At 44.5% G+C, this 25,150-nt stretch overlaps 1 protein-coding gene across 1 annotated transcript in view; it reads left to right on the forward strand.

The window, feature by feature from the left end:
• LOC149984278 (CUB and sushi domain-containing protein 3-like) overlaps positions 1–25,150 on the forward strand; it is a 569,716-nt gene that overhangs the window by 245,141 nt on the left and 299,425 nt on the right. Inside the window, exon 32 of the mRNA XM_090219648.1 lies at positions 3,645–3,839. Within this exon, the coding sequence (XP_090075774.1) occupies positions 3,645–3,839 (195 nt within the window). The remainder of the gene's footprint in view (positions 1–3,644; positions 3,840–25,150) is intronic.

The following is a 25,150-nucleotide window of genomic DNA, read 5'->3' on the forward strand; positions in this document are numbered from 1 at the left end:
TGTGTTGTGGCTCGTCCCCCCCCCCCCTCCCTGTAGCTGTGTGTTGTGGCTCGTCCCCCCCCCCCCCCCTCCCTGTAGCTGTGTGTTGTGGCTCGTCCCTGTCCCCCCTGTAGCTGTGTGTTGTGGCTCGCCCCCCCCCCCCCACCCCTGTAGCTGTTACTTGTGGCTCGTCCACCCCCCCCACCCCTGTAGCTGTGTGTTGTGGCTCGTCCCCGTCCCCCCCTGTAGCTGTGTGTTGTGGCTCGTCCCCCACCCACCCCCGTAGCTGTGTGTTGTGGCTCGTCCCCCCCCCCCCCGGTAGCTGTGTGTTGTGGCTCGTCCCCCCCCCGTAGCTGTGTGTTGTGGCTCGTCCCCCCCCCCCCCCCCGGTAGCTGTGTGTTGTTGCTCGTCCCCCCCCCCCCTGTAGCTGTGTGTTGTGGCTCGTCCCCCCCCCCTGTAGCTGTGTGTTGTGGCTCGTCCCCCCCCCCCCGCTAGCTGTGTGTTGTGGCTCGTCCGTCCCCCCCCCCGACCCACCCCGGTAGCTGTGTGTTATGGCTCGTCCCCCCCCCACCCCTGTAGCTGTGTGTTGTAGCTCCCCCCCCCCCCCCTGTAGCTGTGTGTTGTGGCTCGTCCCCCCCCCCCCTGTAGCTGTGTGTTTGGCTCGTCCCCCCCCCCCCCCCCGGTAGCTGTGTGTGTGGCTCGTCCGTCCCCCCCCCACCCACCCCTGTAGCTGTGTGTTATGGCTCGTCCCCCTCCCACCCCTGTAGCTGTGTGTTGTAGCTCGTCCCCCACCCACCCCTGTAGCTGTGTGTTGTGGCTCGTCCCCCCAACCCCCCCTGTAGCTGTGTGTTGTGGCTCTTCCCCCACCCACCCCTGTAGCTGTGTGTGTGGCTCGTCCCCCCCCCCCCCCCCCCGGTAGCTGTGTGTTGTGGCTCGTCCGTCCCCCCACCCACCCCCGTAGCTGTGTGCTGTGGCTCGTCCCCCACCCACACCTGTAGATGTGTGTTGTGGCTCGTCCCCCCCCCCCCCCAGTAGCTGTGTGTTGTGGCTCGTCCCCCCCCCCTCCCTGTAGCTGTGTCTTGTGGCTCGTCCCCCCCCCCTGTAGCTGTGTGTTGTGGCTCGTCCCCCCCCCCTGTAGCTGTGTGTTGTGGCTCGTCCCCCCCCCCCACCCCTGTAGCTGTGTGTTGTGGCTCGTCCCCCCCCCGGTAGCTGTGTGTTGTGGCTCGTCTCGTCCCCCCCCCCAGTAGCTGTGTGTTGTGGCTCGTCCCCCCCCCCCCCTCCCTGTAGCTGTGTGTTGTGGCTCGTCCCCGTCCCCCCCTGTAGCTGTGTGTTGTGGCTCGTCCCCCCCCCCCCCCCTGTAGCTGTGTGTTGTGGCTCGTCCCCGTCCCCGCCCCAGTAGCTGTGTGTTGTCGCTCGTCCCCGTCCCCCCCCCGTAGCTGTGTGTTGTGGCTTGTCCCCGTCCCCCCCCCTAAAGCTGTGTGTTGTGGCTCGTCCCCGTCCCCCCGCCCCCGTAGCTGTGTGTTGTGGCTCGTCCCCCCCCCCCCTCCCTGTAGCTGTGTCTTGTGGCTCGTCCCCCCCCCTGTAGCTGTGTGTTGTGCCTCGTCCCCCCCCCCCCCTGTAGCTGTGTGTTGTGGCTCGTCCCCCCCCCACCCCTGTAGCTGTGTGTTGTGGCTCGTCCCCCCCCCGGTAGCTGTGTGTTGTGGCTCGTCTCGTCCCCCCCCCAGTAGCTGTGTGTTGTGGCTCGTCCCCCCCCCCCTCCCTGTAGCTGTGTGTTGTGGCTCGTCCCCGTCCCCCCCTGTAGCTGTGTGTTGTGGCTCGTCCCCCCCCCACCCCTGTAGCTGTGTCTTGTGGCTCGTCCACCCCCCCCCCCCACCCCTGTAGCTGTGTGTTGTGGCTCGTCCCCGTCCCCCCCTGTAGCTGTGTGTTGTGGCTCGTCCCCCCCCCCCCCCCAGTAGCTGTGTGTTGTGGCTCGTCCCCCCCCCCCTCCCTGTAGCTGTGTGTTGTGGCTCGTCCCCGTCCCCCCCTGTAGCTGTGTGTTGTGGCTCGTCCCCCCCCCCACCCCTGTAGCTGTTACTTGTGGCTCGTCCACCCCCCCCCACCCCTGTAGCTGTGTGTTGTGGCTCGTCCCCGTCCCCCCCTGTAGCTGTGTGTTGTGGCTCGTCCACCCCCCCCACCCCTGTAGCTGTGTGTTGTGGCTCGTCCCCGTCCCCCCCTGTAGCTGTGTGTTGTGGCTCGTCCCCCCCCCCCCCCGGTAGCTGTGTGTTGTGGCTCGTCCCCCCCCCCCACCCCTGTAGCTGTGTGTTGTGGCTCGTCCCCCCCCACCCCTGTAGCTGTGTGTTGTGGCTCGTCCCCCCCCCCCCTCCCTGTAGCTGTGTGTTGTGGCTCGTCCCCCCCCCCCCCCTCCCTGTAGCTGTGTGTTGTGGCTCGTCCCTGTCCCCCCCTGTAGCTGTGTGTTGTGGCTCGTCCCCCCCCACCCCTGTAGCTGTTACTTGTGGCTCGTCCACCCCCCCCACCCCTGTAGCTGTGTGTTGTGGCTCGTCCCCGTCCCCCCCTGTAGCTGTGTGTTGTGGCTCGTCCCCCCCCCCCCCCCCCGTAGCTGTGTGTTGTGGCTCGCCCCCCCCCCCACCCCTGTAGCTGTGTGTTGTGGCTCGTCCCCCCCCCACCCCTGTAGCTGTGTGTTGTGGCTCGTCCCCCCCCCCACCCCTGTAGCTGTGTGTTGTGGCTCGTCCCCCCCCCCCCCCCCGGTAGCTGTGTGTTGTGGCTCGTCCCCGTCCCCCCCCAGTAGCTGTGTGTTGTGGCTCGTCCCCCCCCCCCTCCCTGTAGCTGTGTGTTGTGGCTCGTCCCCGTCCCCCCCGTAGCTGTGTGTTGTGGCTCGTCCCCCCCCCCCCACCCCTGTAGCTGTTTCTTGTGGCTCGTCCACCCCCCCCCCACCCCTGTAGCTGTGTGTTGTGGCTCGTCCCCGTCCCCCCCCTCCCCTGTAGCTGTGTGTTGTGGCTCGTCCCCGTCCCCGTCCCTCCCTGTAGCTGTGTGTTGTGGCTCGTCCCCGTCCCACCCTGTAGCTGTGTGTTGTGGCTCGTCCCCCCCCCACCCCTGTAGCTGTGTCTTGTGGCTCGTCCCCCCCCCCCACCCCTGTAGCTGTGTCTTGTGGCTCGTCCCCCCCCCCCCCCCACCCCTGTAGCTGTGTGTTGTGGCTCGTCCCCCCCCCCCCCCCCCTGTAGCTGTGTCTTGTGGCTCGTCCCCGTCCCCCCCCCAGTAGCTGTGTGTTGTGGCTCGTCCCCTCCCCCTCTTCCTTCAGGAAACCAAGTTAATATTCACACGAGGATGATCTTTCTCCAACTTTCCAAAGTGTTTGTTTTGTGGAGGGTTTTTTTCCCGTTATGTTTTTGTGCTATCGACCAAGTTTTTACAAACATTAGCTCAGGACGTCCTGACAGGTTTGTTCCAGTTTGTTTTGTGTGTTTGTTTAACATGGGTTTGTACACAACGTCAGTTTGTATCATATAGTGTACGTCTTTTAAAAAAAAGATGATTGGTTGCAGCTTTTTGTGATCTAAACATTCACCAGGCTATACAACCTCTCAAACAACCTTCTGATGTTGCCACATCATTTGTCTTATTTAGAACAATAACAAACCCCCCCAAAAAATGTATATTTCCAACAATAGCTAAACTGCGGGAGGCTTGCTTTGACCCGGGGAACGTTATGAACGGGACACGCCTCGGGAACGACTACAAGCTGGGCTCCACGGTGACGTTCAGCTGTGAGGCAGGATATCTATTACATGGACACTCCACACTGACCTGTGTGATGGGAAACAGCAAGAGGCCTGAGTGGGACCGAGCCAGGCCCAGCTGTCAAGGTGAGGCAACAGACACACACACACGCACAACACACACAACACACACACACACACACACACACACACACACACACACACACACACACACACACACACACACACACACACACACACACACAAAACACACGCACACACACAGACACACAACACATACACACACACACACACACACAAACACACACACAACACACACACAAGACACACACAGACACACAAACCACACACACACACACAGACACACAACACACACAACACACACACACCACACACACACACACACAGACACACACACACACACACAACACACAACACACAACACACACACATTTTATATACTTTATGTGAATCCACCAATCAAATTGACAGAAAAAGGATCCGAACATTTCCAAGGCCCCTGTTTGCACTGAAGGGTACAGAAAGCACCTCCTTCTCCGAACAGCCAGGCTGCCCACGACAGCTGAAACGGAGCAGTACCTAGCCAATTGCTTTGCCCTACTTTTTATCAGGCCCTCGATCTGGAGTCCACGCACTGCACGCATGTGTACGTGGCCAAGACTGCCAAATATCAGAGCCAACAGCTTGCACCTCTACCCGAGGCTGCCAAATATCAGCGCCAAACAGCTTGCACCTCTACCCGAGGCTGTCCCAACACTGGTAGTTTCTCTGCAAAGGCCTGCTCCATGTAGCTGTCCAATGAGCAGCCCCACTTCCACAATGAGCACCTCCCCTCACAACAACATGAGAAGCCCCACTTCCACAATGAGCACCTACCCTCACAACAACATGAGAAGCCCCACTTCCACAATGAGCACCTACCCTCACAACAACATGAGCAGCCCCACTTCCACAATGAGCACCTCCCCTCACAACAACATGAGCAGCCCCACTTCCAAAATGAGCACCTCCCCCCACAACAACATGAGCAGCCCCACTTCCACAATGAGCACCTGACCCCACAACATGAGCAGCCCCACTTCCACAATGAGCACCTCCCCTCACAACAACATGAGAAGCCCCACTTCCTCAATGAGCACCTCCCCCCACAACAACATGAGCAGCCCCACTTCCACAATGAGCACCTCCCGTCACAACAACATGAGCAGCCCCACTTCCACAATGAGCACCTACCCTCACAACAACATGAGAAGCCCCACTTCCACAATGAGCACCTCCCCCCACAACAACATGAGCAGCCCCACTTCCACAATGAGCACCTCCCCTCACAACATGAGAAGCCCCACTTCCACAATGAGCACCTCCCCTCACAACAACATGAGAAGCCCCACTTCCACAATGAGCACCTCCCCTCACAACAACATGAGCAGCCCCACTTCCACAATGAGCACCTACCCTCACAACAACATGAGAAGCCCCACTTCCACAATGAGCACCTCCCCTCACAACAACATGAGAAGCCCCACTTCCACAATGAGCACCTCCCCTCACAACAACATGAGAAGCCCCACTTCCACAATGAGCACCTCCCCTCACAACATGAGAAGCCCCACTTCCACAATGAGCACCTCCCCTCACAACATGAGAAGCCCCACTTCCACAATGAGCACCTCCCCTCACAACAACATGAGCAGCCCCACTTCCACAATGAGCACCTCCCCTCAATACTATTTGACACACAGGAATACACATCATCATCATCAACATCAAACCAGCTTCCTCTTACGCAGTAATATTTCTGCATGTGTGTTTGTTGGTGAGACTATATCTCTCACCTCACTGGCTATCAGGTCAACCATGCAGTCATGAAAATAAAAGAGAGCCGCACACTCTTGGAGCTCAGATGCAAAAATTTAATATCCAACGTTTCGACAGCCAAGCTGTCTTCATCAGGGTGTAATCACAAACACTGCGGGATGACTCGTTTATATAGTGTCAAAAGACACAGGTGTCTGTAATCATGGTCAAGAGGGGCCTAATATCATTGGTTAATTATCAAATATTAAAATGTCATACAAAGAACAGCATACAAACAAATGGATAGCATACGATCATAGATTCATTTGACTATACAAGTTTACACACAATTACAGTGGCAAAGTCACAATAATCACAAGAATGGCTTCAGATCAAAGTCTACGTTGAGACCGAAGGGCGCAAGGGTCTTTAAATTAAAGATCCAGGCAGCCTCTCGTTTTAACAATAAATTATCAAGGTCACCCCCTCTCCTAGGGAGGGTGACATGTTCGATGCCAATATAACGCAGAGACGAAATCGAGTGGCCTGCCTCCAAGAAGTGGGCCGCAACTGAATAAGTAAAGTTTTTACACCTAATGGTGCTACGATGCTCTGAGATACGTACTTTTAATACGTACTTTGTTTTACCTACATCATTTTTACCACAAGGACAAGTTATAAGATAAATAACTGCCTTAGTGGAGCACGTAATAACACCTTTGATTGGGATCTGTTTCCCTGTTTGTGGGTGTTTGAAGGATCTACATTTATAAGTGCCATTGCATTGAGCACAGCCATTACATTTGTAATTTCCATCCAGTAGGGGCGCAAATAGACGTTGTACAGGAATATTTTGGGGTGGTAAATCAGAGTTTACCAATTGGTCTCTGAGATTTCTGCCCCGCGAGAATACGACCAAGGGAAGGTTCGAAAACACATTACCGAGACTATCATGGGATTTTAGGATGTGCCAATGTTAGTGAACGATTCCCTTAATTTGTTCAGAGCACTTTGACTAGCGGGTAGTTAGAACACAAGAATGTGTCTTTTTGCGAGACTGACCTTGAAAACTGTCATGTCTCGTTTTGTTTTGAATTTTCTCAATGGCAATATTAATATGATAATTCTTGTAGCCCCTCTCCTTGAACTTTCTTTGCGTCTCAGCCATATTTCTGTCGAAATCGGACTGTTTTTTGCCAATTCTTTTGATTGGACAGAATTGGCTGTGGGGCAAACTATTTTTCAAGGGAAGTGGGGGACAACTATCAGCCCTCAACAAACTGTTACGATCAGTAGGCTTCCTGTAAAGATCAGTGTATAGAACATTATCTTCACACAAGATCAGAAGATCAAGAAAACTGATTTGATGTATCAGATTGCATAGTAAATCTCAGATGCTCAGAACAGGAGTTAAGAAAAGCATGGAACGCCTGGAGCTGTTTGCAGTCATGTCTAGCAATGTACAAATCAATGTACAAATCAGAACAGCAGCCGTTCACAACATGGATAAAAACGGACTCCATGACGTTTGACTCGTGTAGAATACAACATGAGTCACGGTTGTCAGGGTAACAGAGTGCTACGTTACATTTGGTCGGTAGAACTTGCAGCGTTGCCTTAGTGGTCAAGGTGAGAATGTCCTCATCTACTGGCAGCGTTATGGCACGTGGAATGAGTGGTCAACACAGTCCAGAGCAGTCCGTTTCCCTGGCTGAATGAGGCCACAGAGTGGTCAACACAGTCCAGAGCAGTCTGTTTCCCTGGCTGAATGAGGCCACAGAGTGGTCTGTAGCTGGGAGACAGAGTGGTCAACACAGTCCAGAGCAGTCCGTTTCCCTGGCTGAATGAGGCCACAGAGTGGTCAACACAGTCCAGAGCAGTCCGTTTCCCTGGCTGAATGCGGCCACAGAGTGGTCAACACAGTCCAGAGCAGTCCGTTTCCCTGGCTGAATGAGGCCACAGGGTGGTCAACACAGTCCAGAGCAGTCCGTTTCCCTGGCTGAATGAGGCCACAGAGTGGTCAACACAGTCCAGAGCAGTCCGTTTCCCTGGCTGAATGAGGCCACAGAGTGGTCAACACAGTCCAGAGCAGTCTGTTTCCCTGGCTGAATGAGGCCACAGATTGGTCTGTAGCTGGGAGACAGAGTGGTCAACACAGTCCAGAGCAGTCCGTTTCCCTGGCTGAATGAGGCCACAGAGTGGTCAACACAGTCCAGAGCAGTCCGTTTCCCTGGCTGAATGAGGCCACAGAGTGGTCAACACAGTCCAGAGCAGTCCGTTTCCCTGGCTGAATGAGGCCACAGATTGGTCTGTAGCTGGGAGACAGAGTGGTCAACACAGTCCAGAGCAGTCCGTTTCCCTGGCTGAATGAGGCCACAGAGTGGTCTGTAGCTGGGAGACAGAGTGGTCAACACAGTCCAGAGCAGTCCGTTTCCCTGGCTGAATGAGGCCACAGATTGGTCTGTAGCTGGGAGACAGAGTGGTCAACACAGTCCAGAGCAGTCCGTTTCCCTGGCTGAATGAGGCCACAGAGTGGTCAACACAGTCCAGAGCAGTCCGTTTCCCTGGCTGAATGAGGCCACAGAGTGGTCAACACAGTCCAGAGCAGTCCGTTTCCCTGGCTGAATGAGGCCACAGATTGTTCTGTAGCTGGGAGACAGAGTGGTCAACACAGTCCAGAGCAGTCCGTTTCCCTGGCTGAATGAGGCGACAGAGTGGTCAACACAGTCCAGAGCAGTCCGTTTCCCTGGCTGAATGAGGCCCCAGATTGGTCTGTAGCTGGGAGACAGAGTGGGTAGTAGCTGGGAGACAGAGTGGGTAGTAGCTGGGAGACAGAGTGGTCAGTAGCTGGGAGACAGAGTGGTCAGTAGCTGGGAGACAGAGTGGTCAGTAGCTGGGAGACAGAGTGGTCTGTAGTTGGGAGACAGAGTGGTCAGTAGCTGGGAGACAGAGTGGTCAGTAGCTGGGAGACAGAGTGGGTAGTAGCTGGGAGACAGAGTGGTCTGTAGCTGGGAGACAGAGTGGTCAGTAGCTGGGAGACAGAGTGGTCAGTAGCTGGGAGACAGAGTGGTCAGTAGCTGGGAGACAGAGTGGTCAGTAGCTTGGAGACAGAGTGGTCAGTAGCTGGGAGACAGAGTGGTCTGTAGCTGGGAGACAGAGTGGTCAGTAGCTGGGAGACAGAGTGGTCAGAGTAGCTGGGAGACAGAGTGGTCAGTAGCTGGGAGACAGAGTGGTCAGTAGCTGGGAGACAGAGTGGTCAGTAGCTGGGAGACAGAGTGGTCAGTAACTGGGAGAAAGATACCAAGTAGTGTTGTCCTGAATGTAGGATGAGATGTTCCAACACACACACACACACACACACACACACACACACACACACACACACACACACACACACACACACACACAGTGAGTGGGACGGAGACAATCCCAGCTGTCAAGGTGAGGGAGTTGACGATCAAACAATGATCAATTTGTACTCTACAGTAACAGTGACTGATCAATATTTCGTTGTTTATTAAACTGAAGAGGACATTCGTCTGAATATACAGTCCTGATGAAGGTGTATTGTGTTGTAGGACGTGTGTGTGCGTGTGTGTACATGTGTGTGTGTACGTGTATGTGTGTGCGTGTGTGCGTGTGTGTGTGTGTGTGCGTGTGTGTGTGTGCGTGTGTGTGTGTGCGTGTGTGTGTGTGTGTGCGTGTGTACGTGCGTGTTTGTGTGTGTGTGTGTGTGTGTGTGTGTGTGTGTGTGTGTGTGTGTGTGTGTGTGTGTGTGTGTGTACGTGTGTGTGTGTGTGTGTGCGTAAGTGAATGTTGTGTGTCCGTTCTATTGACTAATATGTCTGTTGATTTGAAGTGATATGAATAGTCCCAGGATGCACTGTAACCACAACAAAACACAACACCTCGGGTCCTGGTCTAAAGCAGTGCACTACATAGGGAATAGGGCCCTGGTCTAAGGTAGGGCCCTACGTAGGGAATAGGGCCCTGGTCTAAAGTAGTACCCTACATAGGGAATAGGGCCCTGGTCTAAAGTAGTGCCCTACGTAGGGAATAGGGCCCAGGTCTAAAGTAGTGCCCTATATAGGGAATAGGGTCCTGGTCTAAAGTAGTGCTCTATATAGGGAATAGGGCCCTGGTTTAAAGTAGTGCACTATATATAGGGAATAGGGCCCTGGTCTAAAGTAGTGCCCTACGTAGGGAATAGGGCCCTGGTCTAAAGTAGTGCCCTACGTAGGGAATAGGGCCCTGGTCTAAAGTAGTGCCCTACGTAGGGAATAGGGCCCAGGTCTAAAGTAGTGCCCTATATAGGGAATAGGGCCCTGGTCTAAAGTAGTGCTCTATATAGGGAATAGGGCCCTGGTCTAAAGTAGTGCCCTATATAGGGAATAGGGCCCTGGTCTAAAGTAGTGCCCTACGTAGGGAATAGGGCCCTGGTCTAAAGTAGTGCCCTACGTAGGGAATAGGGCCCTGGTCTAAAGTAGTGCCCTACATAGGGAATAGGGCCCTGGTCTAAAGTAGTGCTCTACGTAGGGAATAGGACCCTGGTCTAAAGTAGTGCACTACGTAGGGAATAGGGCCCTGGTCTAAAGTAGTGCACTACGTAGGGAATAGGGCCCTGGTCTAAAGTAGTGGTCTACGTAGGGAATAGGGTTCTGGTCTAAAGTAGTGCACTATATAGGGAATAGGGCCCTGGTCTAATGTACTGCACTATATAGGGAATAGGGCCCTGGTCTATATTAGTGCATTATATAGGGAATAGGGCCCTGGTCTAAAGTAGTGCACTATATAGGGAATAGGGCCCTGGTCTAAAGTACTGCACTATATAGGGAATAGGGCCCGAGTCTAAAGTAGGTCACTACATAGGCAATAGGGCCCTGGTCTAAAGTACTGCACTACATAGGGAATAGGGCCCTGGTCTAAAGTACTGCACTACATAGGGAATAGGGCCCTGGTCTGAAGTACTGCACTACATAGGAAATAGGGTGTAATTTGGGACTCAGACACCTTGACTTAATGTTATCCGGTCGCTGACAGAGATGGCCCGCCTCTCTTCGCGTTCTTAGGAAACTATGGTAGATTGGTAGATGACTTGTTAGATATTACTGCATGGTCGGAACTAGAAGCACAAGCATTTAGCATCACTCACATTAACATCTGCTAAGTCTTGGCATGGTTCGTTCTCCTGTCTACAGCCTTCACATACTGTATGTCTCATGACATGGTTATCCTGTCTACAGCCTTCAAATACTGTATGTCTCATGACATGGTTCTCCTCCCTACGGCCTTCTCATACTGTATGTCTCATGACATGGTTCTCCTGTCTACAGCCTTCACATACTGTATGTCTCATGACATGGTTCTCCTGTCTACAGCCTTCACATACTGTATGTCTCATGACATGGTTCTCCTGTCTACAGCCTTCACATACTGTATGTCTCATGACATGGTTCTCCTCCCTACAGCCTTCACATACTGTATGTCTCATGACATGGTTCTCCTGTCTACAGCCTTCACATACTGTATGTCTCATGACATGGTTCTCCTGTCTACAGCCTTCACATACTGTATGTCTCATGACATGGTTCTCCTCCCTACAGCCTTCACATACTGTATGTCTCATGACATGGTTCTCCTGTCTACAGCCTTCACATACTGTATGTCTCATGACATGGTTCTCCTCCCTACAGCCTTCACATACTGTATGTCTCGTGACATGGTTCTCCTCCCTACAGCCTTCACATACTGTATGTCTCATGACATGGTTCTCCTCCCTACAGCCTTCACATACTGTATGTCTCATGACATGGTTCTCCTGTCTACAGCCTTCACATACTGTATGTCTCATGACATGGTTCTCCTGTCTACAGCCTTCACATACTGTATGTCTCATGACATGGTTCTCCTGTCTACAGCCTTCACATACTGTATGTCTCATGACATGGTTCTCCTCCCTACAGCCTCTCAGGTCTTGTGGTGTTTGGGGGCTGTTGTGCAGTTTTCAATTCAGGATGGCTGCATGGTGACAGGGAGAGCCCATTCCAGCTGGTGCTAGCCTCACTGTGTGTGTGTGTTTGGTGTGTGTGTGTCTGTTTGGTGTGTGTGTGTTTGGTGTGTGTTTGTTTGGTGTGTGTGTGTGTTTGGTGTGTGTGTGGTGTGATTGGTGTGTGTGTGTGTGTGTGTGGTGTATGTGTTTGGTGTGTCTGTGTGTGTGTGTGTGTGTGTGTGTTTGGTGTGTGTGTGTGTTTGGTGTGTGTGTGTGTGTGTGTGTGTGTTTGGTGTGTGTGTGTGTGTTTGGTGTGTGTGTTTAGTGTGTGTCGTGAGGTGTTGTTTCCCATACAGACTTGGACCAGCTGGTGCCTCTCTCTGACAAATGACAATGTGTTTGTTAACAGTGTTCTCTGTCCACCTGCTGAGTTTGACTAGTGTGTGTGTGTGTGTGTGTGTGTGTGTGTGTTGTGTCTGGTGTGTGTGTGTGTGTGCCCACCTGCTGAGGTGACTGCATTAAAATCCTCTCAACAAATTACCTGCATAATTAACAGCTAAAGATCTGAGACACTGACAGACTGCTGGTAGTAATGTGTTGTAGGTATAGATATGATATACTGACAGACTGCTGGTTGTAATGTGTTGTAGTTATAGATATGATATACTGACAGACTGCTGGTAGTAATGTGTTGTAGTTATAGATATGATATACTGACAGACTGCTGGTAGTAATGTGTTGTAGTTATAGATATGATATACTGACAGACTGCTGGTAGTAATGTGTTGTAGTTATAGATATGATATACTGACAGACTGCTGGTAGTAATGTGTTGTAGTTATAGATATGATATACTGACAGACTGCTGGTAGTAATGTGTTGTAGTTATAGATATGATATGGTAGTAATGTGTTGTTGTTATAGATATGATATACTGACAGACTGCTGGTAGTAATGTGTTGTAGTTATAGATATGATATACTGACATACTGCTGGTAGTAATGTGTTGTAGTTATAGATATGATATACTGACAGACTGCTGGTAGTAATGTGTTGTAGTTATAGATATGATATACTGACAGACTGCTGGTTGTAATGTGTTGTAGTTATAGATATGATATACTGACAGACTGCTGGTAGTAATGTGTTGTAGTTATAGATATGATATGGTAGTAATGTGTTGTAGTTATAGATATGATATACTGACAGACTGCTGGTAGTAATGTGTTGTAGTTATAGATATGATATACTGACATACTGCTGGTAGTAATGTGTTGTAGTTATAGATATGATATACTGACAGACTGCTGGTAGTAATGTGTTGTAGTTATAGATATGATATACTGACAGACTGCTGGTTGTAATGTGTTGTAGTTATAGATATGATATACTGACAGACTGCTGGTAGTAATGTGTTGTAGTTATAGATATGATATACTGACAGACTGCTGGTAGTAATGTGTTGTAGTTATAGATATGATATACTGACAGACTGCTGGTAGTAATGTGTTGTAGTTATAGATATGATATACTGACAGACTGCTGGTAGTAATGTGCTGTAGTTATAGATATGATATACTGACAGACTGCTGGTAGTAATGTGCTGTAGTTATAGATATGATATACTGACAGACTGCTGGTAGTAATGTGTTGTAGGTATAGATATGATATACTGACAGACTGCTGGTAGTAATGTGTTGTAGTTATAGATATGATATACTGACAGACTGCTGGTAGTAATGTGTTGTAGTTATAGATATGATATACTGACAGACTGCTGGTAGTAATGTGTTGTAGTTATAGATATGATATACTGACAGACTGCTGGTAGTAATGTGTTGTAGTTATAGATATGATATACTGACAGACTGCTGGTAGTAATGTGTTGTAGTTATAGATATGATATGGTAGTAATGTGTTGTAGTTATAGATATGATATACTGACAGACTGCTGGTAGTAATGTGTTGTAGTTATAGATATGATATACTGACAGACTGCTGGTAGTAATGTGTTGTAGTTATAGATATGATATACTGACAGACTGCTGGTAGTAATGTGTTGTAGTTATAGATATGATATACTGACAGACTGCTGGTAGTAATGTGCTGTAGGTATAGATATGATATACTGACAGACTGCTGGTAGTAATGTGTTGTAGTTATAGATATGATATACTGACAGACTGCTGGTAGTAATGTGTTGTAGTTATATATATGATATGGTAGTAATGTGTTGTAGTTATAGATATGATATACTGACAGACTGCTGGTAGTAATGTGCTGTAGTTATAGATATGATATACTGACAGACTGCTGGTAGTAATGTGTTGTAGTTATAGATATGATATGGTAGTAATGTGTTGTAGTTATAGATATGATATACTGGCAGACTGCTGGTAGTAATGTGTTGTAGTTATAGATATGATATACTGACAGACTGCTGGTAGTAATGTGTTGTAGTTATAGATATGATATACTGACAGACTGCTGGTTGTAATGTGTTGTAGTTATAGATATGATATACTGACAGACTGCTGGTTGTAATGTGTTGTAGTTATAGATATGATATACTGGCAGACTGCTGGTAGTAATGTGTTGTAGTTATAGATATGATATACTGACAGACTGCTGGTAGTAATGTGTTGTAGTTATAGATATGATATACTGACAGACTGCTGGTTGTAATGTGTTGTAGTTATAGATATGATATACTGACAGACTGCTGGTAGTAATGTGCTGTAGTTATAGATATGATATACTGACAGACTGCTGGTAGTAATGTGCTGTAGTTATAGATATGATATACTGACAGACTGCTGGTAGTAATGTGTTGTAGTTATAGATATGATATACTGGCAGACTGCTGGTAGTAATGTGTTGTAGTTATAGATATGATATACTGACAGACTGCTGGTAGTAATGTGTTGTAGTTATAGATATGATATACTGACAGACTGCTGGTTGTAATGTGTTGTAGTTATAGATATGATATACTGACAGACTGCTGGTAGTAATGTGCTGTAGTTATAGATATGATATACTGACAGACTGCTGGTAGTAATGTGCTGTAGTTATAGATATGATATACTGACAGACTGCTGGTAGTAATGTGTTGTAGTTATAGATATGATATACTGACAGACTGCTGGTAGTAATGTGCTGTAGTTATAGATATGATATACTGACAGACTGCCGGTAGTAATGTGCTGTAGTTATAGATATGATATACTGACAGACTGCTGGTAGTAATGTGTTGTAGTTATAGATATGATATACTGACAGACTGCTGGTAGTAATGTGTTGTAGTTATAGATATGATATACTGACAGACTGCTGGTAGTAATGTGTTGTAGTTATAGATATGATATACTGACAGACTGCTGGTAGTAATGTGTTGTAGTTATAGATATGATATACTGACAGACTGCTGGTAGTAATGTGTTGTAGTTATAGATATGATATGATAGTAATGTGTTGTAGTTATAGATATGATATACTGACAGACTGCTGGTAGTAAGGTGTTGTAGTTATAGATATGATATACTGACAGACTGCTGGTAGTAATGCGTTGTAGTTATAGATATGATATACTGACAGACTGCTGGTAGTAATGTGTTGTAGTTATAGATATGATATACTGACAGACTGCTGGTAGTAATGTGTTGTAGTTATAGATATGATATACTGACAGACTGCTGGTAGTAATGTGTTGTAGTTATAGATATGATATACTGACAGACTGCTGGTAGTAATGTGTTGTAGTTATAGATATGATATACTGACAGACTGCTGGTAGTAATGTGTTGTAGTTATAGATATGATATACTGACAGACTGCTGGTAGTAATGTGTTGTAGTTATAGATATGATATACTGACAGACTGCTGGTAGTAATGTGCTGTAGTTATAGATATGATATACTGACAGACTGCCGGTAGTAATGTGCTGTAGTTATAGATATGATATACTGACAGACTGCTGGTAGTAATGTGTTGTAGTTATAGATATGATATACTGACAGACTGCTGGTAGTAATGTGTTGTAGTTATAGATATGATATACTGACAGACTGCTGGTAGTAATGTGTTGTAGTTATAGATATGATATACTGACAGACTGCTGGTAGTAATGTGTTGTAGTTATAGATATGATATACTGACAGACTGCTGGTAGTAATGTGTTGTAGTTATAGATATGATATGGTAGTAATGTGTTGTAGTTATAGATATGATATACTGACAGACTGCTGGTAGTAATGTGTTGTAGTTATAGATATGATATACTGACATACTGCTGGTAGTAATGTGTTGTAGTTATAGATATGATATACTGACAGACTGCTGGTAGTAATGTGTTGTAGTTATAGATATGATATACTGACAGACTGCTGGTTGTAATGTGTTGTAGTTATAGATATGATATACTGACAGACTGCTGGTAGTAATGTGTTGTAGTTATAGATATGATATACTGACAGACTGCTGGTAGTAATGTGTTGTAGTTATAGATATGATATACTGACAGACTGCTGGTAGTAATGTGTTGTAGTTATAGATATGATATACTGACAGACTGCTGGTAGTAATGTGCTGTAGTTATAGATATGATATACTGACAGACTGCTGGTAGTAATGTGCTGTAGTTATAGATATGATATACTGACAGACTGCTGGTAGTAATGTGTTGTAGGTATAGATATGATATACTGACAGACTGCTGGTAGTAATGTGTTGTAGTTATAGATATGATATACTGACAGACTGCTGGTAGTAATGTGTTGTAGTTATAGATATGATATACTGACAGACTGCTGGTAGTAATGTGTTGTAGTTATAGATATGATATACTGACAGACTGCTGGTAGTAATGTGTTGTAGTTATAGATATGATATACTGACAGACTGCTGGTAGTAATGTGTTGTAGTTATAGATATGATATGGTAGTAATGTGTTGTAGTTATAGATATGATATACTGACAGACTGCTGGTAGTAATGTGTTGTAGTTATAGATATGATATACTGACAGACTGCTGGTAGTAATGTGTTGTAGTTATAGATATGATATACTGACAGACTGCTGGTAGTAATGTGTTGTAGTTATAGATATGATATACTGACAGACTGCTGGTAGTAATGTGCTGTAGGTATAGATATGATATACTGACAGACTGCTGGTAGTAATGTGTTGTAGTTATAGATATGATATACTGACAGACTGCTGGTAGTAATGTGTTGTAGTTATATATATGATATGGTAGTAATGTGTTGTAGTTATAGATATGATATACTGACAGACTGCTGGTAGTAATGTGCTGTAGTTATAGATATGATATACTGACAGACTGCTGGTAGTAATGTGTTGTAGTTATAGATATGATATGGTAGTAATGTGTTGTAGTTATAGATATGATATACTGGCAGACTGCTGGTAGTAATGTGTTGTAGTTATAGATATGATATACTGACAGACTGCTGGTAGTAATGTGTTGTAGTTATAGATATGATATACTGACAGACTGCTGGTTGTAATGTGTTGTAGTTATAGATATGATATACTGACAGACTGCTGGTTGTAATGTGTTGTAGTTATAGATATGATATACTGGCAGACTGCTGGTAGTAATGTGTTGTAGTTATAGATATGATATACTGACAGACTGCTGGTAGTAATGTGTTGTAGTTATAGATATGATATACTGACAGACTGCTGGTTGTAATGTGTTGTAGTTATAGATATGATATACTGACAGACTGCTGGTAGTAATGTGCTGTAGTTATAGATATGATATACTGACAGACTGCTGGTAGTAATGTGCTGTAGTTATAGATATGATATACTGACAGACTGCTGGTAGTAATGTGTTGTAGTTATAGATATGATATACTGGCAGACTGCTGGTAGTAATGTGTTGTAGTTATAGATATGATATACTGACAGACTGCTGGTAGTAATGTGTTGTAGTTATAGATATGATATACTGACAGACTGCTGGTTGTAATGTGTTGTAGTTATAGATATGATATACTGACAGACTGCTGGTAGTAATGTGCTGTAGTTATAGATATGATATACTGACAGACTGCTGGTAGTAATGTGCTGTAGTTATAGATATGATATACTGACAGACTGCTGGTAGTAATGTGTTGTAGTTATAGATATGATATACTGACAGACTGCTGGTAGTAATGTGCTGTAGTTATAGATATGATATACTGACAGACTGCCGGTAGTAATGTGCTGTAGTTATAGATATGATATACTGACAGACTGCTGGTAGTAATGTGTTGTAGTTATAGATATGATATACTGACAGACTGCTGGTAGTAATGTGTTGTAGTTATAGATATGATATACTGACAGACTGCTGGTAGTAATGTGTTGTAGTTATAGATATGATATACTGACAGACTGCTGGTAGTAATGTGTTGTAGTTATAGATATGATATACTGACAGACTGCTGGTAGTAATGTGTTGTAGTTATAGATATGATATGATAGTAATGTGTTGTAGTTATAGATATGATATACTGACAGACTGCTGGTAGTAAGGTGTTGTAGTTATAGATATGATATACTGACAGACTGCTGGTAGTAATGCGTTGTAGTTATAGATATGATATGGTAGTAATGTGTTGTAGTTATAGATATGATATACTGACAGACTGCTGGTAGTAATGTGTTGTAGTTATAGATATGATATACTGACAGACTGCTGGTAGTAATGTGCTGTAGTTATAGATATGATATACTGACAGACTGCTGGTAGTAATGTGTTGTAGTTATAGATATGATATGGTAGTAATGTGTTGTAGTTATAGATATGATATACTGGCAGACTGCTGGTAGTAATGTGCTGTAGTTATAGATATGATATACTGACAGACTGCTGGTAGTAATGTGTTGTAGTTATAGATATGATATACTGACAGACTGCTGGTAGTAATGTGTTGTAGTTATAGATATGATATACTGACAGACTGCTGGTAGTAATGTGTTGTAGTTATAGATATGATATACTGACAGACTGCTGGTAGTAATGTGTTGTAGTTATAGATATGATATACTGACAGACTGCTGGTAGTAATGTGCTGTAGTTATAGATATGATATACTGACAGACTGCTGGTAGTAATGTGTTGTAGTTATAGATATGATATACTGACAGACTGCTGGTAGTAATGTGCTGTAGTTATAGATATGATATACTGACAGACTGCCGGTAGTAATGTGCTGTAGTTATAGATATGATATACTGACAGACTGCTGGTAGTAATGTGTTGTAGTTATAGATATGATATACTGACAGACTGCTGGTAGTAATGTGTTGTAGTTATAGATATGATATACTGACAGACTGCTGGTAGTAATGTGTTGTAGTTATAGATATGATATACTGACAGACTGCTGGTAGTAATGTGTTGTAGTTATAGATATGATATACTGACAGACTGCTGGTAGTAATGTGTTGTAGTTATAGATATGATATGATAGTAATGTGTTGTAGTTATAGATATGATATACTGACAGACTGCTGGTAGTAAGGTGTTGTAGTTATAGATATGATATACTGACAGACTGCTGGTAGTAATGCGTTGTAGTTATAGATATGATATGGTAGTAATGTGTTGTAGTTATAGATATGATATACTGACAGACTGCTGGTAGTAATGTGTTGTAGTTATAGATATGATATACTGACAGACTGCTGGTAGTAATGTGCTGTAGTTATAGATATGATATACTGACAGACTGCTGGTAGTAATGTGTTGTAGTTATAGATATGATATGGTAGTAATGTGTTGTAGTTATAGATATGATATACTGGCAGACTGCTGGTAGTAATGTGCTGTAGTTATAGATATGATATACTGACAGACTGCTGGTAGTAATGTGTTGTAGTTATAGATATGATATACTGACAGACTGCTGGTAGTAATGTGTTGTAGTTATAGATATGATATACTGACAGACTGCTGGTAGTAATGTGTTGTAGTTATAGATATGATATACTGACAGACTGCTGGTAGTAATGTGTTGTAGTTATAGATATGATATACTGACAGACTGCTGGTAGTAATGTGCTGTAGTTATAGATATGATATACTGACAGACTGCTGGTAGTAATGTGTTGTAGTTATAGATATGATATACTGACAGACTGCTGGTAGTAATGTGCTGTAGTTATAGATATGATATACTGACAGACTGCCGGTAGTAATGTGCTGTAGTTATAGATATGATATACTGACAGACTGCTGGTAGTAATGTGTTGTAGTTATAGATATGATATACTGACAGACTGCTGGTAGTAATGTGTTGTAGTTATAGATATGATATACTGACAGACTGCTGGTAGTAATGTGTTGTAGTTATAGATATGATATACTGACAGACTGCTGGTAGTAATGTGTTGTAGTTATAGATATGATATACTGACAGACTGCTGGTAGTAATGTGTTGTAGTTATAGATATGATATGATAGTAATGTGTTGTAGTTATAGATATGATATACTGACAGACTGCTGGTAGTAAGGTGTTGTAGTTATAGATATGATATACTGACAGACTGCTGGTAGTAATGCGTTGTAGTTATAGATATGATATGGTAGTAATGTGTTGTAGTTATAGATATGATATACTGACAGACTGCTGGTAGTAATGTGTTGTAGTTATAGATATGATATACTGACAGACTGCTGGTAGTAATGTGCTGTAGTTATAGATATGATATACTGACAGACTGCTGGTAGTAATGTGTTGTAGTTATAGATATGATATGGTAGTAATGTGTTGTAGTTATAGATATGATATACTGGCAGACTGCTGGTAGTAATGTGCTGTAGTTATAGATATGATATACTGACAGACTGCTGGTAGTAATGTGTTGTAGTTATAGATATGATATACTGACAGACTGCTGGTAGTAATGTGTTGTAGTTATAGATATGATATACTGACAGACTGCTGGTAGTAATGTGTTGTAGTTATAGATATGATATACTGACAGACTGCTGGTAGTAATGTGTTGTAGTTATAGATATGATATACTGACAGACTGCTGGTAGTAATGTGCTGTAGTTATAGATATGATATACTGACAGACTGCTGGTAGTAATGTGTTGTAGTTATAGATATGATATACTGACAGACTGCTGGTAGTAATGTGCTGTAGTTATAGATATGATATACTGACAGACTGCCGGTAGTAATGTGCTGTAGTTATAGATATGATATACTGACAGACTGCTGGTAGTAATGTGTTGTAGTTATAGATATGATATACTGACAGACTGCTGGTAGTAATGTGTTGTAGTTATAGATATGATATACTGACAGACTGCTGGTAGTAATGTGTTGTAGTTATAGATATGATATACTGACAGACTGCTGGTAGTAATGTGTTGTAGTTATAGATATGATATACTGACAGACTGCTGGTAGTAATGTGTTGTAGTTATAGATATGATATGGTAGTAATGTGTTGTAGTTATAGATATGATATACTGACAGACTGCTGGTAGTAAGGTGTTGTAGTTATAGATATGATATACTGACAGACTGCTGGTAGTAATGCGTTGTAGTTATAGATATGATATGGTAGTAATGTGTTGTAGTTATAGATATGATATACTGACAGACTGCTGGTAGTAATGTGTTGTAGTTATAGATATGATATACTGACAGACTGCTGGTAGTAATGTGCTGTAGTTATAGATATGATATACTGACAGACTGCTGGTAGTAATGTGTTGTAGTTATAGATATGATATGGTAGTAATGTGTTGTAGTTATAGATATGATATACTGGCAGACTGCTGGTAGTAATGTGCTGTAGTTATAGATATGATATACTGACAGACTGCTGGTAGTAATGTGTTGTAGTTATAGATATGATATACTGACAGACTGCTGGTAGTAATGTGTTGTAGTTATAGATATGATATACTGACAGACTGCTGGTAGTAATGTGTTGTAGTTATAGATATGATATACTGACAGACTGCTGGTAGTAATGTGTTGTAGTTATAGATATGATATACTGACAGACTGCTGGTAGTAATGTGTTGTAGTTATAGATATGATATACTGACAGACTGCTGGTTGTAATGTGTTGTAGTTATAGATATGATATACTGACAGACTGCTGGTAGTAATGTGCTGTAGTTATAGATATGATATACTGACAGACTGCTGGTAGTAATGTGCTGTAGTTATAGATATGATATGCTGACAGACTGCTGGTAGTAATGTGTTGTAGTTATATATATGATATACTGACAGACTGCTGGTAGTAATGTGTTGTAGTTATAGATATGATATGGTAGTAATGTCTTGTAGTTATAGATATGATATACTGACAGACTGCTGGTAGTAATGTGCTGTAGTTATAGATATGATATGGTAGTAATGTGCTGTAGTTATAGATATGATATACTGACAGACTGCTGGTAGTAATGTGCTGTAGTTATAGATATGATATGCTGACAGACTGCTGGTAGTAATGTGTTGTAGTTATAGATATGATATGGTAGTAATGTGTTGTAGTTATAGATATGATATACTGACAGACTGCTGGTAGTAATGTGTTGTTGTAATGGACTACAGGAGGGTTTCACACAGTCTTATGATGACACTAATATAAACCAAGGAGGAGACAGCAAATTTAAATGACAATGATTATTATGACCAAGATAATGATTATTATGACCAAGATAATGGTACAATTAATTATGACCAAGATAATAATTATGACCAAGATAATGGTATGATTATTATGACCAAGATAATGATATGAACTATTATGACCAAGATAACAGTTATTATGACCAAGATAGTGATTATTATGACCAAGATAATGATACGATTAATTATGACCAAGATAATGGTATGATTATTATGACCAAGATAATGATATGAACTATTATGGCCAAGATAATGATTATTATGACCAAGATAGTGATTATTATGACCAAGATAGTGATTATTATGACCAAGATAATGATTATTATGACCAAGATAGTGATTATTATGACCAAGATAGTGATTATTGTGACCAAGATAATGATTATTATGACCAAGATAATGATTATTATGACCAAGATTGTGATTATTATGACCAAGATAATGTTTATTATGACCAAGATAATGATTATTATGACCAAGATAATGATTATTTTGACCAAGATAATGTTTATTATGACCAAGATAAAGATATGATTATAATGACCAAGATAATGATATGAACTATTATGGCCAAGATAATCATAGAAAAGTAATCTAATGAACAGGGAATGTGATTCTATTTTACTTCTCATTCTCAATCTACACTGAACAAAAATCTAAACACATCATTAAACAATTTCAAAGATTTTACTGAGTTACAGTTATTTTAAGGAAATCAGTCAATTGTAATAAATTAATTAAGCCCTAATGTATGTTGGTCACAGATACCTTAAAAAAAGTAGGGGCGTGGATCAGAAAACCAGTCAGTATCTGGTGTGGATCAGAAAACCAGTCAGTATCTGGTGTTGATCAGAAAACCAGTCAGTATCTGGTGTTGATCAGAAAACCAGTCAGTATCTGGTGTGATCAGAAAACCAGTCAGTATCTGGTGTGGATCAGAAAACCAGTCAGTATCTGGTGTGATCAGAAAACCAGTCAGTATCTGGTGTGATCAGAAAACCAGTCAGTATCTGGTGTGGATCAGAAAACCAGTCAGTATCTGGTGTGATCAGAAAACCAGTCAGTATCTGGTGTGATCAGAAAACCAGTCAGTATCTGGTGTGATCAGAAAACCAGTCAGTATCTGGTGTGGATCAGAAAACCAGTCAGTATCTGGTGTGGATCAGAAAACCAGTCAGTATCTGGTGTGACCACCATTTGTCTCATGCAGCGCTACCCATCTCCTTCACACAGAGTTGATCAGGCTGTTGATTGTGGCCTGTGGAATGTTGTCCCACTCCTCTTCCGTGGCTGTGTGAAGTTGCTGGATATTGGCGTAAACTGGAACACGACGTCATACACGTAGATCCAGAGCATCCCAAACATGCTCAATGGGTGACATGTCTGGTGAGTATGCAGGCCATGGAAGAACTGGGACATTTTCAGCTTCCAGGAATTGTGTGCAGATCCTTGCAATATTGGGCCAAGCATTATCATGCTGAAACCTGAGGTGATGGCTAATACCTGCCAATACCATAACCCTGTCCATACCATAACCCTGCCCATACCATAACCCTACCCATACCATACCCCTACCCATACCATAACCCTACCCATACCATAACCCTAACCCATACTATAACCCTGTCCATACCATACCATAACCCTACCCATACCATAACCCTGTCCATACCATACCATAACCCTACCCATACCATAACCCTACCCATACCATAACCCTACCCATATCATAACCCTGCCCATACCATAACCCTGTCCATACCATAACCATACCCATACCATAACCCTGCCCATACCATAACCCTGCCCATACCATAACCCTACCCATACCATAACCCTGCCCATACCATAACCCTACCCATACCGTAACCTTACCCATACCATAACCCTGCCCATACCATAACCCTGTCCAAACCATAACCCTGCCCATACCATAACCCTGCCCATACCATTCCCCTACCCATACCATAACCCTATCCTACCCATACCATAACCCTGTCCATACCATAACCCTACCCATACCATAACCCTACCCTACCCATACCATCACCCTGCCCATACCATAACCCTGTCCATACCATAACCCTGTCCATACCATAACCCTACCCATACCATTACCCTACCCATACCATAACCCTACCCATACCATAACCCTGCCCATACCATAACCCTGCCCATACCATAACCCTGTCCATACCATAACCCTACCCATACCATAACCCTACCCATACCATAACCCTACCCATACCATAACCCTGTCCATACCATAACCCTGTCCAAACCATAACCCTGCCCATACCATAACCCTACCCTGCCCATACCATAACCCTACCCTACCCATACCATAACCCTACCCATACCATAACCCTGCCCATACCATAACCCTGCCCATACCATAACCCTGCCCATACCATACCCTGTCCATACCATAACCCTACCCATACCATAACCCTACCCACACCATAACCATAACCCTACCCATACCATAACCCTACCCATACCATAACCCTGTCCATACCATAACCCTACCCATACCATAATCCTGCCCATACCATACCATAACCCTACCCATACCATAACCCTACCAATACCATAACCCTACCCATACCATAACCCTGCCCATACCATAACCCTACCCATACCATAACCCTGCCCATACCATAACCCTGTCCAAACCATAACCCTGCCCATACCATAACCCTACCCATACCATAACCCTACCCATACCATAACCCTACCCATACCATAACCCTACCCATACCATAACCCTGCCCATACCATAACCCTGTCCATACCATACCATAACCCTGTCCATACCATAACCCTACCCATACCATAACCCTGTCCAAACCATAACCCTACCCATACCATAACCCTACCCATACCATAACCCTACCCATACCATAACCCTACCCATACCATAACCCTACCCATACCATATCCCTA

The sequence above is a fragment of the Oncorhynchus mykiss genome, chromosome 3 (genome assembly GCF_057628025.1).
Source record: "Oncorhynchus mykiss isolate SJ-2025 chromosome 3, ASM5762802v1, whole genome shotgun sequence".
Taxonomy (NCBI): Eukaryota; Metazoa; Chordata; class Actinopteri; order Salmoniformes; family Salmonidae; genus Oncorhynchus; species Oncorhynchus mykiss.